Source organism: Quercus lobata, chromosome 10 (genome assembly GCF_001633185.2).
Source record: "Quercus lobata isolate SW786 chromosome 10, ValleyOak3.0 Primary Assembly, whole genome shotgun sequence".
In the NCBI taxonomy this organism is placed as follows: Eukaryota; Viridiplantae; Streptophyta; class Magnoliopsida; order Fagales; family Fagaceae; genus Quercus; species Quercus lobata.
This window is the reverse complement of record NC_044913.1, coordinates 27331917-27349542: the sequence shown is the minus strand read 5'-3', so window position 1 is coordinate 27349542 and position 17626 is coordinate 27331917. Positions and strand designations below refer to the sequence as shown.

Sequence of the window (17626 nt, the reverse complement as noted above, 5' to 3'; positions counted from 1 at the left end):
TTTGGGGGGTGGTTGATAGGGATGTAACAAATTCTTTCCTATCTTGGCTCAATACTGGTACAATTCTTCATCCAATAAATTACACCTTCATTACATTGATCCCTATAATAAAAAACCCTGAATTTGTCACTCAATATTGTCCAATTAGTTTGTGTAATGTCCTCTATAAAATTTTCTCCATAGTCCTGGTAAATAGACTTAAAAATATTCTGCCCGCCATCATCACTGATCACCAATCAGCCTTTACCAAGAATAGATTGATTTATGATAATATCTTCTGGCTTTTGAATCTCTACATAGCATGAACAACATGAGTTCAGGAACAATTGGGTACATGGCTATTAAACTAGATATGAGTAACGCATATGACCGGGTGGAGTGGAGTTACCTTGAAAATGTTATGAGAAAAATGGGTTTTAATGAGAGGTGGATAGGATTAATCATGGCTTGTGTAAAAACAGTCTCTTACTCCATTTTGATCAATGGCGAACCTCATGGATTTATCCAACCCTCTAGAGGTATTTGCCAAGGTGACCCACTATCACCTTTCCTCTTCCTACTTTACACCAAAGGTCTCCATGGCCTAATCCAACAAGCAGCAAATTTGGGAGAAATCAAGGGTTTCCCTCTTTGTCGGAGAGGCCCAGCACTAACCCATTTATTGTTTGCAAACGATAGCCTCCTCTTTTGTAGGGCAAGCGGTGATGAATGCAGAAAGATCATTGATATCCTTGAGGAATATGAAGGGGAGTCAGGCCAAAAGGTGAACAAAAACAAAATAGCTATTTTCTTTAGCAAATCTACCACGGAAGCAACCAAACAAGAAATCATGGCTGCCTTGGGTTTACAAGAATTTGTACATTTTGAGCAATACCTTGGGCTGCCATCATTGGTGGGTAAAAGAAAGAAAGAAGGCTTCAATTTTATCAAAGAGAAGGTGTGGAAAAAATTGCAAGGGTGGGAAGAGAAACTCTTGTCTCAAGCCGGTCGTGAGGTGCTCATTAAAGCGGTAATACAAGCCATCCCAACCTATGCTATGGGGTGCTGCAAAATACCTTTGGGCCTTTGCCATGAAATTGAAACCATGATCAAGAAGTTTTGGTGGGGAGAAAGAGGAGGAAAAAAAAAGATCCATTGGTTGAAATGAGATGAACTAACTAAATTAAAATTGGAGGGAGGTATGGGGTTTAGGGACATAGCTTCAATGACTACTTGTTAGCTAAACAAGCATGAAGATTATTGAAAAGTCCGGACTCATTGTTGCACAAAGTTTTTAAGGTGCGCTTCTTTCCAAATTGCACCTTTATGGAGGCTAAGCACTCAAGTAGTGGCTCTCATGCGTGTAAATAGCATCTTGCATGGAAGGGAGGTATTACGTAGGGGAGGCTGTCAATGGAGAATTGGGAATGGGAAGGCTGTAAGTATATGACAAGACCACTGGTTGCCAAGAAAAACATGCCACAAGTTCAATCACCTAGTGTGGAATCATTGGCTGATGCTAAAGTGGAGATCTTGATTAAGGAAGACACAAGGCTGTGGGATCATGGTTTGATAGAAGGAATGTTCACCTCTGAAGAAGCTGAGTTGATCAAATCAATTTCGCTCTCAAGGTGTGAGGCAGAAGACACCTTATTTTGGCCATTCACTAGCAACGGACTTTACACAAGTAAGTTTGGATACAGATTCTTGAAGGCCGAAGTACAGACCGAGTGGGATGAAGATCAGATGGCGCATGATAAGGTTTTGTAGCGAACACTTTGGTCTCTTCAGGTACCGAGCAAAATCAAGAATTTGGTGTGGAGGGCATGCAGGAACTCATTTCCAACTAAGGATAATTTGGTAAGGTGAACTATCATCGAGAACCCGACATGTGACCGTTGCAAACAGGTACCCGAATCAGCTCTTCATGCTCTCTGGACTTGCAGCAAACTGGACGTGGTGTGGGAAGATGAACCATTTCGACATTGCCAAAGAAGACACACCTTTGTGGATTTTAAGGAATTGCTTCCATGGCTCATTACAAATGATCACAGTTTGGAGATGTTCTCAACTTCAGTGTGGTTAATTTGGACTCAAAGGAACCAGGTGCTTATGAGCCAACCAAACATAAGTGTCCATCAGATTCTGTCGTCGGCAAAGGAGCGTGTGGTTGAGTTTGCAATGACCCAACCTGCGCCTTCCATCACTCGGCCTGATCTCACTTCATTTCGGGCTAAGTGGCATCCCCCAAATCTAGAAGTGGTGAAGATAAATTGCAATGGAGCTATTTTCAAGGAGCAGAAAAAATCAGGCATTGGTGTCGTGATCCGGGACAACAACAGCTTAGTCATGGCTTCAATGTCTAAACTTCTACCACAGTAGTACACGCCCCTGGAGATTGAAGCACTAGTAGCCTCAACAACCCTTGAGTTTGCAGCTGAGTTGGGTTTTAGTCGAGCAATACTGGAAACAGATTCTCAGGTGCTGTCAAATGCTTTGAGAAACAATAGCCCTTACTTGTCATCCTTTGGTTTATTACTTGAAGATATCAGATGTAATGCTAGTTTGTTTAATCAATTACTTTACTCTTATGTAAAGAGAGAAGGTAATAAGGTAGCGCATAATTTAACAAGACATTCTATTAGTATTTCTGATTTTTTGGTGTGGATTGAGTCTATTCCACCACCCTTTATTTCTTTTGTACTAGTTAATATTGTTGGATTTTCTTAATAAAGTTGACTGTATTTCTTCTAAAAAAAGATTTTAAATAAAAAATAATTTGAAATTATAATAATATGAGATAATAAATACTTTTTTTTATCTATACTCTATATAAAAAAGGATAGTCGAGGTGCTTGTTTGACAAAACGACTTCTAAAATGTTAAAACGGCAAGAAGAAGTTTGAAGCCTAGCGAAAAGAGGTTTGAAGCCCAGCAAATTCTTTGAAACTCTAAAAACATCCACATTTGATTGAAATTACTTAATTGCTCCTAACTTCATTTGTTAGCTAAATAAAAAATGGGCCCTTTTTAGTCTTTTTGTTGTCATCTTAATAGTGCTGCCAGACATGTACAGCTCAAGAGGGCTTGAATTACCTTGTTGCTCCTAAAGGTATGTGTGAGCTTAAAAAAAATTGGAGCCCTTTTTGGTCTTTTCCCCTTCAAATTTGGACATTTCTTGCCTTTATTATCAGAAAAATCCCAACTACTTTTGACTTTATCTTCATTCTATTGAAAAACACCGACACAGCAAGCAATGAGAGGGATAGAGATAAGAAAAAGAAAGAAAAAATTATTAGAGCCAACTCTACTCTACTTTCATTCCCTTCTCCTCAATACAAATAGATCATTAAATGTTAAAGAGGCTAAATTGCAACACCAATCTATGACATAGTAGCTGATGACAAACATGAAGCCCTCATCTTATGTCCTCTCTTAACAAAATCATTTTTCTGTTTGGATTTAGGGAGGAGGGAGGGGAGTAGAGTAGAATTGGCTAAAAATAAGTTAATTTTGAGCCAACTTTACTCTACTCTCGTTCCCTCCCCCTCAATCCAAATGGACCATTAAATGTCAAAGAGGCCAAATTGCAACACCAATCTATGACATAGTAGCTGATGACAAACATGAAGCCCTCAACTTATGTCCTCTCTTAACAAAATCATTTTTTTAGGCCACAATAATGAGTTCATTATTTAGTTGTCAAAAGCTGAACTTTTTTGATGACCACATAACGAGCATATGCCAATTATTTTCTTCATGACAACATAATGAGCATATATCGTATACTAGTTGACTTCTTTGCTTATGATTCGATTCAATGTTGACTATAAACATTTTTAGTTTGTCACCAAGGAAATATTGTATTTAATATTAGTAGACTTTTACTATTATTTGTTATGATGTTAAATTCGGTCAAGAGTTCTATAATTCAATTAGTATTTTGTATTTTCAACGTATATATTATTAAACAAATCAAAGTATTGTTGAAATTTGCATTAGTAGATTGTGACGCTCAATTTAAATATTTATCTTTAAAATTCAAATAATAGCCCATGCCATTGTTTCATTACACAAGAATTTGAGATAAAATGTTATTTTGTTATACTAGTTGGTCTAATTTGATGGTCAATTTTATATCTTAATAGGACATAGTAGTTAGCACATCATGGATGACCAGCTCCACAATACATGGGGTGCCTCATGCCGACTTGAACTTTTGTTTGAAACGTCCCATTGTCACGTGCTTTGAAATGTCAACGCCGCCACAATCCATTTGTCTCCCTCTCTCTCTCTTGTAACGTGGGTCAACTGTCAAGATCTAACGGTGTTATAAACATTTGTAGTTTACTACTGCGTTGAAGGAAGGAAAATACACAGTTAGAGAGAAGGAGACAGAAAGATGGCTTTTACAATGAATGGCGGAAATGGCGAGTACAGTTATTCGAATAACTCCTCTTTCCAGGTATTCCTTTCTAATTGTAAGAAGTGTTATTGAGTAAGTTGTATGGATCACAGGATCAGGGTCTTTAACTCTATCATATGATTCATATAGTTTAATTTATCCATTTTGAAACAAATGGATTGTGGATTTTACTATGACTTTAATATATATTTGAACAAAAATTTAACTATAATCATCTTGGTATTCAATTAAAATATTTACATACTAAATTGATGAAAAAAAATTAGGTACTTTATGATAGAGTTTGAACTAAGAACTTTATAGAATCCTAATCTTCAAATATAATTTTAAGTTTGTAATGCTTAATATCTACCTTATAATTTCAAGCTAATTATCATATGAATAATTTGTGAGATTCTATTAAATAAACGTAACATAAACTTAGGCCATTTTATGGTAGAAGCTTATATAATCTAAACTATATATATTCATCTATAATTATTGTTCTTTAGGTTTTGGACTCCTAAGAAACTTGAACTTAACTGGTTGGCCAAAAGGATGGGTAGTGATTCCTTCACTATCCGTGGTGAAAGGATATAACAGACACATGAACGGGTTTCCTAAGATGACCCTATCTGTCATATTTTTGTCAAGAACAAAGGTGGTTTTAAAACACGCATTGTCTTGGCAAACATACCAAATGGGGGTAAGCTACAACAAAGAAGTGCCGTTCAGAGGGTACTGGGGGCGGAAGCATAAATAGGTTACAAATGTAGTTCTGGTACAAGTGTAAACTAGGGGAGAAGAAAAGAAAAGAGCCATTCTGTTTAAGTGAGAGAGCTCTGAGGTAATTCTAAGAGAAGTGTAGAATTGAGCCTGCTGAAGACTGAGGCCAAGGATGCCTTATATAGGAGGAGGGAGCCTTGGATCCATTCAGGAGGAGGAGGAAATCACGGAAGGTAATTTGCTTTTACTTCAGGTGAATATCTTTTCAGCCGAAAGCAACAGTAACTTCAATGATTCTGTTGGGGTACTGTTGGAGTGAACAGTAACTGGTCACTGTTTATGAACAGTATCTTGTCCCCTTGCTTTTCTGGAATAGTAACTCTGTATAGTGTTCTGGACTGTGCAGTGTATAGTGCCCTGTTGGTCAACTCTGCAGTGCGGGTACTGTTCTGAATAGTAGCCGGATTTGCAAAGGTGGTTTATGAGCTGGTCTGGACTTCAGAAGCTGTTCTGGAGCGTCTGGAAGCAATCTCTGTAGATACCTTCAATCTGTATCATAACCAGAAGGATACCCTTCGTATGGATCAAAAGCAGGAGGTTCATTATCATGCTCATGCTCGTGGTACCTGTCAAACAGATTACAAAACCCACAATAGAGGAGAGGTTCATAGTCTGCTTTCTGGGCGGTGTACAGGGGGAAATCCGTATGGTCAAGCCTTTGGGTGGTGAAGGCTTCTGAGTATGGTCTGGTGGTAAACACTGTGACTCTGCCAGTATTTCCAACAAAATGGTAATTTTCCCATAGTTCTCCAGTGATAACTCGGAGTTCATTGTTGAAGTATCTTTTCCAACATTCCGCAAGTCCTAAAGGATCAGTATAGGAAAGGTAGGAATCACCATCATACCAGGGGCCATTGTGGGTGTACCCATTGATGAGTACAAGGTGGTGAGCAGGTTGAACAGTCATCCAATTGTTACCGTCCCATTGTGGGAGAGTACTCCAGCATCTGATGGATACAAAAGGACTTTTGATCTTTGCTATGACCTGTTGGATTATCTGAGGGAATTGACTGGTCTGGACATGGCTCGTTAGTTTAATGAGTCTAAGGAAACCATATTCAAACATTCTTGAAAGCCAGCTTGGGTTTCTGTCTTCATCGTCTGCCCTGTCTTCATAGTTGACTATTAGACCAGGAAAAGGATGTTTCTTTTCATAGACCCTGTGACTGCTTCCAAAGTAGTGGTTCCAGGTTTCTCGGATGGAGGCAGTTTCAATGGCATCTGCTTCTTCTCCTAAAACCGGGAAATGGGTGGTGACCATTATTTTAAAATGCGTAAACCATTGGTCACATGATTCAGACATAGCCTTGCTTCTAAGTATACGTTTTTGTATATCAGAAGGCAAGTTGGCAATAGCACTTCTAAGCTGGTTTTGAGTCTTAAGACTTAACCTGGCGTAGTCAGTGCCCATGATAGTCGTTTTATCCATGGAATGGATATCCTCTTTGCCAAAGAGTTGACTAGTAAGAATTGCATTTCCTGCCTCAAGTTCTACTAGGTGTAATTCTAGTGCCTTAAGGGTTCTTTGGAAAAGGTTATAGTGGTTTTGGGTGAATGCTCTCTGAAGATTATCAAGGATGAATTTAGTGGAGGGAGGGAGATCTTTATACACTCCGTTGCTAAATTGCAAGGCCTTGTTTTTAACTTCCTGAAGAGTAATAGCCATATATCCACTGGAATATGTAACCGCCGTGGGGTACATAGGTTGAAGGGATATTGCTTTTCTGGGTTCTTGGCCAGAAGAAGCGCCTTCATGCATTTTGTTAGGAAATCCCTGCATAGGTACCTTTCCTTTGTTTTTTCTTGAATTTGAAGAAGACATACCTGTATTAACAAAATGGTTGTTTTCAAAAGCATTTTTGTTAAAATCATGAGATGTCGTGGAACAAATTCTTTTATATGCAATGTGATGAGATGATAATTTATGAGATTGAAGAAGACTCAAGGAATTATCAAATATGATGGATGGTACAAATTGATCAAGGTTCTGGGCTTGATTTGGACCATAAGAAGATGTTTTGGCTTTGAAGAGGTTAAGATTTTTAGAAACAGAAACTTTCTGGAGACACTCAATCTCTCTAGGTTCAGGGTTTCTAAGAAACTTAAACTTGACTGGTTGGCCAAAAGGATGGGTAGTGATTCCTTCACTATCCGTGATGAAAGGATACAACAGACACATAAATGGGTTTCCTAAGATGACCCTATCTGTTATATTTTTGACAAGAACAAAGGTGGTTCTGAAACACGCATTGTCTTGGCAAACCTGTGCTTCAGGGATTTTGAAATCAATCTGCATTTTCCCACCACTTGCAGAAGTTAACCTTTCTTTGGTTTTCTGGAAGTATTTAGAGAGGATAATACCTTCTTGAATGCAATTGAGATCGGCGCCTGAATCTATTAAGGCTACTACCTCAAATTCAAAATCCTTTATGACAATCCTGACTTTGGAGTGCCATTTCTGGAAGTTAATCCGACTGATGGTTTGCAAGAACGTTCCAGGTTCTGGCTCCATATCTGCAGTAGGGTTAACTGTTTCATCTACTTCGTTATCAGAAGGGTTCTGTAATGAGATTCTGTCCTCATTGCCTTGCTGTGAAGTAAATTCCAGATTTTTGACCCTAAGGTCCATGAGACCATGATCAACCCTAAGGATGGTTAATTCCTGCTTAAGGTTTCTCATCTCAACTTTGTTATCCTTAATCTCTTTCTGGAGATCTTGGATGGTTACTTCTTTCTTGGATTTGGTAAATCTGCTGTAGATTTTTTCCAAATCGACTTTGGGTTCCTGAAACCTAGGTTTGGATGTACTTGTTTCCTTGACTAGGGTTTTGTGGAACTCACTAAGTCTTTGAGCTTTCTCTTCAGGGTCCTTGATCTGTTCTATGAGATCGAGGAGGAGCTCTTCTTGTTTAGAAAGAACATGGATAGTTTTGTTTCTACAACAACTATCTTGACAGGCAAGGATTTCGTCTGTATCGCTAGAGGAACTAGAAGATACCCTAGAGGTTTCAGAAGAAGTCCTAAACAACTGGTGTTTCTCTTGGTCACTAGACTCACTGCTTAGGTGATCGAGTTCTAAGAGTTTGAATATTTCTTGTCTGCTGGTTTGGTCACTAATGAGAGTATTGATAAGGGTTTTGGCCTTAGCTTTACAATCTTTCTGGTAATGACCATTCTTTCCACACTTATAGCATGTTCCTGATGCTTTAGGTGTGAACCTTCCCATGGGTTTGGATCTACCTTTCTTATAGAAGTCATTGGTATTAAACTTTTGACGTCTATGATGTTTGGAGGTAGGTTTCTTCCAATGGGGTTTCTCAGAGGGTTCTTCGCCTCTGTGTTTGGATTTCCTCTTGGGAATGATGGAAGGTAAGCCATATTGGGTACAGAAATTCCCTATTTCGTACTTGGCTTTGCTCTTGTTGGCTTGGCTCTGGATCTTGAGATCTCTACACATCTTCATCCCTTCATTTCGGATTGTGCTTGAGATGTCTCTATAAGTCAGGTTATCATAGTCTATGATACCTAGAGAGCTGGCAAGAGTTTCTTTGACCTTCTGTCCAAACAGTGTAGGTAAGCCATTGATAAACTTCTCCTTCCAAAATGGAGAGTTACAATCGCTTCTATGCATGACACGAGTGGTGAACACATCTTCATGCCACCGGTATTCTCCATGGTTTTTACATCTAAGGTTACTCAACTGGTCGTAAATCCTAGATGTGACATTGCTGGGTTTACCAATGAAGTGTTTCATGATCGTATAGATCAGGGTATTGACTCCATCGGGAACACCTCTTCCTATGCGTTCGTCAAAGATAGGGTTCTCATCCTCATCTTTTTGAACAGCATGCTTAATGTCTTCCTTGGAAGTGGCTGTCATACAGTGGTTCCACCAATTCAACAACTTTCCAGTGAATCCTAAAACAATGAGCTCTACAACCTCGGTGTTTGGAATACCATCATTTAGATAGTTATTGGCTACCATGGTTATATGCTGGATTTTGTTTTGGATTTCCTGTTCGGATAAACCATCTATGTTCCATTCATAGAGTTTACCACTGGACATTGTGAATTGCATGGTTCTTTCCTCGAATTGGAGGTCAGGGGGTGTTGGTCTGGGATACCAATTCTTGGTAAGGCTAGTTGGCGTTACCTTGGGTTGGTAAAGCTTATTTACCTGTAAACCTCGAAATTGGTCTTCTATTTGTTCTATCTCCTGTTCAGTTTCTGAGGAGGTTCTGCTAGAACTGCTAGAAGCTGTATGGGCATTTAGGGTTTTAAGCCTAGGATCCCTGCTGGTTGAGGTTAGATCTGGTGAAGGGGTGTCTGGTTCCTTTTTCACGAGATCATCAAGCTTTTGAGCCATTTCCTTTAGGGCTGTTTGCTCCTTTGGTTTAAGGCTAGCTTGTCTGGTTGTGGGAAGCTTGACTAGAGGATTTTCTAGAGGTTGGATTGGTTTGTTAAGGTTTCCTGGTTGGAGGAGAACTTTGTTGTCAATCCTATCTTCTATCCTATTAAGCTGTTTTCCTATGACTCCTAAGCATTGGTTGGTATAGTTGTTTTGCTCTATTACCTTCCTGACAACCTTTTCTTCTGGGGTTGGACACTTGAAGGGTGAGGCAATAACATCGGTACTACGGTGGTTAAGGAGTATGGTTTCCTGAGGAGGATGACTAGACCTAACAATTTCAGGTTTGCTAGAGCTTGGTGCATCCTTCTTGGGAAGTAACTTCCAGTTGGTTTTGGAAATGACACAGTTCTTTTTATGCCAATTGAAATGTTTCTCAAAGTATTCAAAGAAAGGATAATCTGCTTTTACCTCTTTCATGAATAACTTCCATTTCTCCAAAACTTCAACCTTTTGTTCTCTAGTATGGTTGGCTCTGTAGGTTTCTCTTTTAACTCTGTTCTGTTCAGAATTAAAATCCTTTTCGAGCATATCCATATCAGGAATGAATTCTTTTGTCAACACGAGGAGCTGATAGTCATATTCAGGTTCTTGCTGAATAGGATTTTTAAAATCAGATCCTGATGGAGATGGAGGCTTAAGACTGTCCTGACTGTTGCGATCTTCTTCTTGATCATCAACAAAGTCTTGCTTGGCTGTTTAACAAGGGGTACTAACCTGGGAGTGGTCTTTGACACCTTGAAACTGTGGTCCTAAGTCTCTTCTAGACGTAGGGAATGGAGCTCGTGTTCTGGACGAACTACATTGGGATGCAGGTCTATCTTTCAAGAGGATAGTTGGCTGCCTAAAGGGTTGGCGAAGATCTATGGATCTTGACCTTGGTTCCTGGTATGTATCCCGGTGCAGATCTAAAGAGGATTTGGGCAAGGGTTCAACATATTCTAAGGGTGACCGAAATCTAGACTGGTCAAAGCTAAGTCTAACCGAACCATCGGCTAACTGCTGGACATAATCTGGATCTGGGTTCCTAACAGGATTCTGGATCTGTAGAGGATAATTTTCATTCTCTAAAGACCATTGTTCTGGGAATGTTATTTCAGACCATTTCAGGGTTCTTGGTACCTGAACGGTGGATCTAACATCTGAAGTTCGGATAAGAGTGGTTTCACCTGCCTTTCTCTTATCGAAAGCTTGAATGGACATGTTCGTCCTCATGCACTTATAATACACTCGGTATATAAGAGCAAGTTGTTTGGTGCCATGTAATACAAAGATTCCATGGGTTCTGATATTGAGGGTGAGGACCTTCAGGATATGAGGGTCGTCAAGTGCAACTGTGAGGTTTGGAAAACAGTCGAAATGAATTGGACCGTTACTCAAACTAGATTCTTTGGTTCCTAAGAGGCTGTCTCTAAATCTGATGAGACGAGTATCTCTGAGGGCCATAAGGACCGAGTTGTTCAAACCTTCTCTGATCAATGGTTTAACTCCGACTTGGACAAGTCCTATGTGGAGGTATTTGTGACCAGATTCCCTGTGAGCTTTCATGGCTGCAGGGGACAACAAATAACAAGTTTCATATTCCTTGTTAATGCTGTAGACTTGTTCTATAGTCCTAACATGGTAGTCCGTTCTGAAAGACTTTTTCAAGGACCATGACGAAGACTTATAGACCTGGGTTGTGGGAACTTTGGGTATGTTCCAATCTCCTAACTTCTGATCTAGATCTGAAAGCTGGTACGACTCTGAGTTGATTGTTCCATCTTCTTGTGGAATCTCAGGTGGGTTTGTACTGCTAGATCTGATGGAAGTGGAAGAGTCACTCCTTCTAAACATTCTATTTATCATTCTGGATTACAAGCCTAAGAAATCAATGACAACCTAGACTACCTTTATCTTCCAATTTCTGGATCTATCCTTAGATCTGAAACAGGGAGTGTATGGACGCCTACTGTATCCTGTTACCAACTTACCGCCGCTCAGAAACCTTTCTGTGAATCTTGCTATCAACTTACGACTGTTTCCCTTCGTTCCCTATCCTCTCCGACCCTAACGCCTAACGCTCTCCTGGCTAACGGCTCAACGGGCATTACAGATTGACTCGGGTTCCTCGGTACTTCAGACTTACTGGGTAGCAATCGATCACAGAACAGGAATTACTCCTAGACTTACTGGATAACATTCTGACACAATACCTGGCATGGTACACATCTGCAACAAATTGTGGGGAAAGAAACAAAGAATGAGAAAAGAAGATAACTGGGAAGTAAAGGATTAGCTTAAACAGGTAATCACAAGATAATAAACAGTTTGAATGAACGGGAGGCTCAGCCTACCACCAAAGGAAATAACAGTATAAACTGACTAAGATGAAATAGTAGATGAAAAATGCAACATATAGGAGTGGAAGTGCTATCAGAAAATAGATGTAAAACAAAATAATGTTTGTTAGAGATAACATACTTCAAAGTAATACACAAAATAATGAATAACTATGGCGGTTGTACCGGCCAACTTGATTTAAAATCAAAATTTACAGTAACTTACAAACACGTCACTGAAGAATTATGGGAAAATTACCATTTTGTTGGAAATACTGGCAGAGTCACAGTGTTTACCACCAGACCATACTCAGAAGCCTTCACCACCCAAAGGCTTGACCATACGGATTTCCCCCTGTACACCGCCCAGAAAGCAGACTATGAACCTCTCCTCTATTGTGGGTTTTGTAATCTGTTTGACAGGTACCACGAGCATGAGCATGATAATGAACCTCCTGCTTTTGATCCATACGAAGGGTATCCTTCTGGTTATGATACAGATTGAAGGTATCTACAGAGATTGCTTCCAGACGCTCCAGAACAGCTTCTGAAGTCCAGACCAGCTCATAAACCACCTTTGCAAATCTGGCTACTATTCAGAACAGTACCCGCACTGCAGAGTTGACCAACAGGGCACTATACACTGCACAGTCCAGAACACTATGCAGAGTTACTATTCCAGAAAAGCAAGGGGACAAGATACTGTTCATAAACAGTGACCAGTTACTGTTCACTCCAACAGTACCCCAGCAGAATCATTGAAGTTACTGTTGCTTTCGGCTGAAAAGATATTCACCTGAAGTAAAAGCAAATTACCTTCCGTGATTTCCTCCTCCTGAATGGATCCAAGGCTCCCTCCTCCTATATAAGGCATCCTTGGCCTCAGTCTTCAGCAGGCTCAATTCTACACTTCTCTTAGAATTACCTCAGAGCTCTCTCACTTAAACAAAATGGCTCTTTTCTTTTCTTCTCCCCTAGTTTACACTTGTACCAGAACTACATTTGTAACCTATTTATGTTTCCGCCCCCAGTGCCCTCTGAACGGCACTTCTTTGTTGTAGCTTACCCCCATTTTATATATATATATATGTTAAATAAGAGAATATTTTGTGTTAACCGTTAAGATTACGTAGGTATAAACATTAAAAAAAATGTATAAAAGAATTCTGCCATACACTTGAGTTGCATATTCGAAACCATTCACACGAATACCAAATAATATGTTGTTGAAGAAAAAAAAAATCCAACCTCATAGGGGTAACAAAAAAGAAAGAGAGGATTCATCATTGATACCATCTTCTAATTTTCAGAAATATTCCTTTATAAAAAAAAAAAAAAAAAAAAAAAAAAAAAAAAAAAAAAAAAAAAAAAAAAAAAAGAAAAATTAGCATGAATAGTGAGATTACAATAATAAATTCTAACTTATTAATTCAATTTCCAATTTTTTAATTGTCCTCGACGTCAAAAGTTCGGAGTACAAGACTTAGAATTTCTAAATTTTTTTTTTTGGAGAAACTTCGGAATTTTTAATTGAACAGAAAAAAGATAGACAAGCGTAACACATGTTAAGAGCATCTACTCTATTTCTTAGGCTAAGATATTGAGTAATGATAGTTAATATATACATTACAAATTAAAGAGGCATATTTAAGATGACCTTAGCTTACTTTCTCAAAAAAAAGAAAAAGAAAAAAAAGATGACCTTAGCTAACACTATTTACACTCTTAGATACCAGAAATAAAATCTTAATTGTGATTGCGTGAAGTAAATGATCCTATTCATATTGTATACATAATAATTTTGTAATTTTGTAATTATCTCAACCATAATAACTAACCCAATCTTCTATTTCGTAGAGAGGAGCGGCCGATGCTGCCAAGGAACATATCAATGAGGCAATAGCTGAAAAGCTTGACATACAGAACTTTTCTTCTTCCAACACCTTTCGAGTCACAGATTTGGGTTGCTCCGTTGGACCTAACACAATTTTGGCAATGCAAAACATAGTTGATGCAGTGGAGCTCAAATATCAATCTCAAGGACATAACACTCCTGAATTCCAAGTCTTCTTTAACGATCATGCTTCAAATGATTTTAACACACTCTTTACATCCCTGCCTCCACACAGGAAATATTATGCAGCAGCCGTGCCTGGTTCTTTTTATTCTCGCTTATTTCCTAATGCCTCTCTTCACTTTGTTTTCTCTTCCTATGCCCTACAATGTCTTTCTCAAGTACCAAAAGAGGTGTTGGACAAAAGCTCTCCTGCTTGGAATAAAGGGAGGATCCACTACTCAAATGCTTCAGACAAAGTTGTTCAGTCTTATGCAGCTCAATATGCTAAGGACATGGAGTGCTTTTTAAATGCTAGAGCACAAGAGGTTGTATATGGAGGATTTATAGTAATAATCATCCCAGGCCGTCCCAATGGACTCCCTCATTCACAAGCTATTGCCAATATGGTAGGAGAAATCTTGGGATCTTGCTTGCTAGACATGGCTAAGAAGGTAATAAACTAATGATCCATTTGTGAGTAATTATTTTTACTTTCATAATGATTCACATGGTATGCATCCAATATTTTTACTTTCATAATGCTCGAATCAGACATGTTTCGACATGGATGGCTCTGGCTTAAGCGGTTTTATCAGGTCTTGGTGTGGATTCAACAGTCCTACTATTTTTACATAATGATTATAATTATTATGATGGTTGTTGCTGTTGTTGTTGTTAATAATTTTACATTGTTATTGATTTTTCATAAAGCATACACTAAAAAAGATTGGTCAACTGTATGCATACAACTTGAAGAATTGTTACTTCAATTTCATGAAATTAAAATTAAGCCTCCAATTAAGATGCGAAAGATATAACTTTTTGAAGCTGCTAAGGTTTTTCCCTTGATTTTCTTTTCTTCCTCACGAGGCAGGGTACAATTAGTGAAGAGAAAGTGGACACCTTCAATCTACCAACATATTTTGCATCTCCCCAAGAAGTGGAAGCAATTGTGGAACGAAATGGATGTTTCCGTTTAGAAAGAATGGAAATTCTTCCTCAAGCAATACCGAGTGGTAATTTTTCAAGAGGCAAGGTGACGTCATCTCAAATTAGAGCTGGCATGGAGGGAATGTTTAAGGAGCATTTTGGAGAGGAGATTATAGATGAGCTCTTTGATGCATTGCACAAGAAACTTGATGAATCGTCCATATTCGAGTCAGGGAATGGATCTACTTTATTTGCGTTACTCAATCGCATAGCAACCGTTTAGAAGATACATACAATTCGGAGCATTGATGGAGCTTTACCTTGAATTTGAAAGTAACTCAAGAGACATGAACAGAGTATCTTATCTCAATGGTGGTAGCATCTACTTAGAACTTACACTAGTATAAATAACACCAAAATAAATAGTGGTAACTATTAGGCTGCGTTTGATGCCTTATGGATTTAATTCTGTTCCATTGTGTTATACACTTTCTTTCCACATTATGGAATTCTGCAAAATGATGTTGCAATTTGTTTACTATGGTAACCCCAATAATAAAAGACTGTATGTAATGCTCTAGATTGATTGGATATTGATTGGGTGTGTATTGTGTATGAATTTTGAGTTCCACATCGGGCATATATTAGATTAATCTCGGCTTTATTAATAACTATAAAGAGCCTCAATGGTAACAAGACTAGCCTAGCATATAAGGCAATTCAGTTGCAAAGTTCCTACTACTTGAAGAGCTCCAACTTGTTGTATTTAATGGGTTTTGCACATGTTTGCAGACTCCGCAGCTTCAGAATGCATAAAATTCCTCTACATGATGGAAATGTCTTTTTGTACTTGCAGATTCAGCAAGGCTTTGATTTTCTCTCTATGTAGTTTTGTATTTCTGCCTCTCCAAGTCCTACTAAAATCAAGTTATAACAGCTTTCATATACGTGTCGTACAAGGGTTTAATAATAAAAGGCTTTGACTTAAGAAAATCGAACACATAAGCAATTGAGCCAATGATTTTTCATTGATCAAGAGAGGATCAATTGATAGTCAAAATTGACAGAATCTCTTCTTGAGCTGCTTCAATACACTTTAATCTTGGATGCTCCAATAAATTATGGAGGGAAAAAAAAACTGAGATCAATAACAGAGAATCAAGTCTAGAAAAAAATTAGGCTGAAGTCATAAGGTCAAGTGTTCAAACCGTTCACCAAATAGCCAAGGGCCTTAGAAAATGATCCAAGTATAACCATTAAAGAGGGGCCTAGTTTGGAGTGTGAATCTACTTTCTAGTTTCTAGTAATATGAAATTTCTTTCCTCAACCCTAATGGGGACGTGCAATCACCAAAGAACCACACTTTATGAAACGAAAGGTTATTGATTCAAATCCCATCCCAAAGTCACTAATCCAAAAAAAAAAAAAAAAAACACAACAAATAAACCCCTGTTAAACAAGTAAGGTCCATGCTTGTTTTATTAGAAGGTATGAATGGACAAATCTACATTTAAGTATGGTTCATAGACCCTCAAAACTTTTTGAAAGCAATACATTTCACCAATAGAACGTGGTCTCCCATAGTCATTGTCAAGCTGAAGCGGTTCGAATAGTTTTTACATGTTTTTGCTTGACCCTAGCTTTAAAGTTATTCTTACATTTAGGGCCGGCTCAGCAACTTTGGGGGTCTTAGGCAAAAACTTTAAGTGAGAATTTTGATACCGCTAACATGGTATAATTTGATAGCAAATACGTTCTCTGTAGACATGTGTGAAACCTAAATGTGAACTAGCATTAAAAAGTATTTTTCCAATACTTAATGAGTCATAATTCATAAAGTTTGTGGATCCATGGAAATATGTGATCCCATGCTTATGAGAAGTCCATTCTATGGAACAAACGTTAAAAATACGGTCTTGTAAGGGTGATTGATAAAGAGTTTGAATAGACAATGATGCAGAATAACTCCTTTGTCTCATTCTTAGTGGTCTATCGTATGTAGCAACAATCAAAACTTTACATTCAATCTATCATAAGTTATGCCGAGCCAAAATTGGTTTTGAAATCACCATACAATCATGGATAAAATGATCCCTTGACTCTTCACCCCAACAAAGAATATTAATACACTGTCTGCAATCCAACTTCAGCAACTCAAAAGCTTGGTTAGAGGTAGAGGAGCCAAAGTTATCCCCATGAGCAGAGAAAATTGGAAGATAGATAATAATTAATAAATGGCATGGAATTATGAAGATATTCGATGGTAAATATATCAAGATAACATTAAATCAAAAACACCGGAGTGGCTTATTGTTATAGATGATATATGAAAGTATGTGATGTGAAGACAGTTTGGCCGAGTGGTCTAAGGCGCCAGATTTAGGCTCTGGTCCGAAAGGGCGTGGGTTCAAATCCCACAGCTGTCAAAAATTTTTGTTACATTATCCCCAAAACGTTTTGATGTGTCGTTATTCGTTAATGATATATTTTTTTGGGTTGAGCATCTGTGGTAAATGATATTTAAAAAGGGAAAGACCATACATTTAACAATTATCGCACAAAAACAATTTTCTAATCCCACGAACCGTTTTGGACTTCAGCTAGCTTTGTGTTCGATGATGCAACAAGTGAAACATCTATTGCTGCCCACTCTTATTTCATTCCCACTTGTCACCTTCTCCATCTATACCCTATCTTGGATAGCTTCTGGAATCAGTTACCTCTTTGGTGTTATGACAAGC

General features: G+C 38.3%; 1 protein-coding gene and 1 non-coding gene across 2 annotated transcripts; both read left to right on the top strand.

The window, feature by feature from the left end:
- Positions 1–4291: 4291 nt before the first annotated feature.
- On the top strand, positions 4292–15463 carry LOC115965795 (loganic acid O-methyltransferase-like). The gene is made up of 3 exons (XM_031085096.1): positions 4292–4444; positions 13757–14407; positions 14830–15463. The coding sequence occupies exons 1-3, from the start codon at positions 4382–4384 to the stop codon at positions 15166–15168; spliced, it is 1053 nt and encodes a 350-aa protein (XP_030940956.1). The 5' UTR covers positions 4292–4381; the 3' UTR covers positions 15169–15463.
- A 1768-nt stretch (positions 15464–17231) lies between these two features.
- TRNAL-UAG lies at positions 17232–17311 on the top strand. Its single transcript has one exon. It is a non-coding gene; the product is annotated as a tRNA-Leu (tRNA).
- Positions 17312–17626: the final 315 nt, after the last annotated feature.

What these genes read in the sequence shown, in the direction of transcription:
- LOC115965795 (XM_031085096.1), top strand. Translation starts at nt 4,382, where the DNA reads ATGGCTTTTACAATGAATGGCGGAAATGGCGAGTACAGTTATTCGAAT. An exon ending in CGAATAACTCCTCTTTCCAG is followed by an intron (nt 4,445 to 13,756) that starts GTATTCCTTTCT and finishes TCTATTTCGTAG; the next exon opens with AGAGGAGCGGCCGATGCTGC. An exon ending in TGCTAGACATGGCTAAGAAG is followed by an intron (nt 14,408 to 14,829) that starts GTAATAAACTAA and finishes CTCACGAGGCAG; the next exon opens with GGTACAATTAGTGAAGAGAA.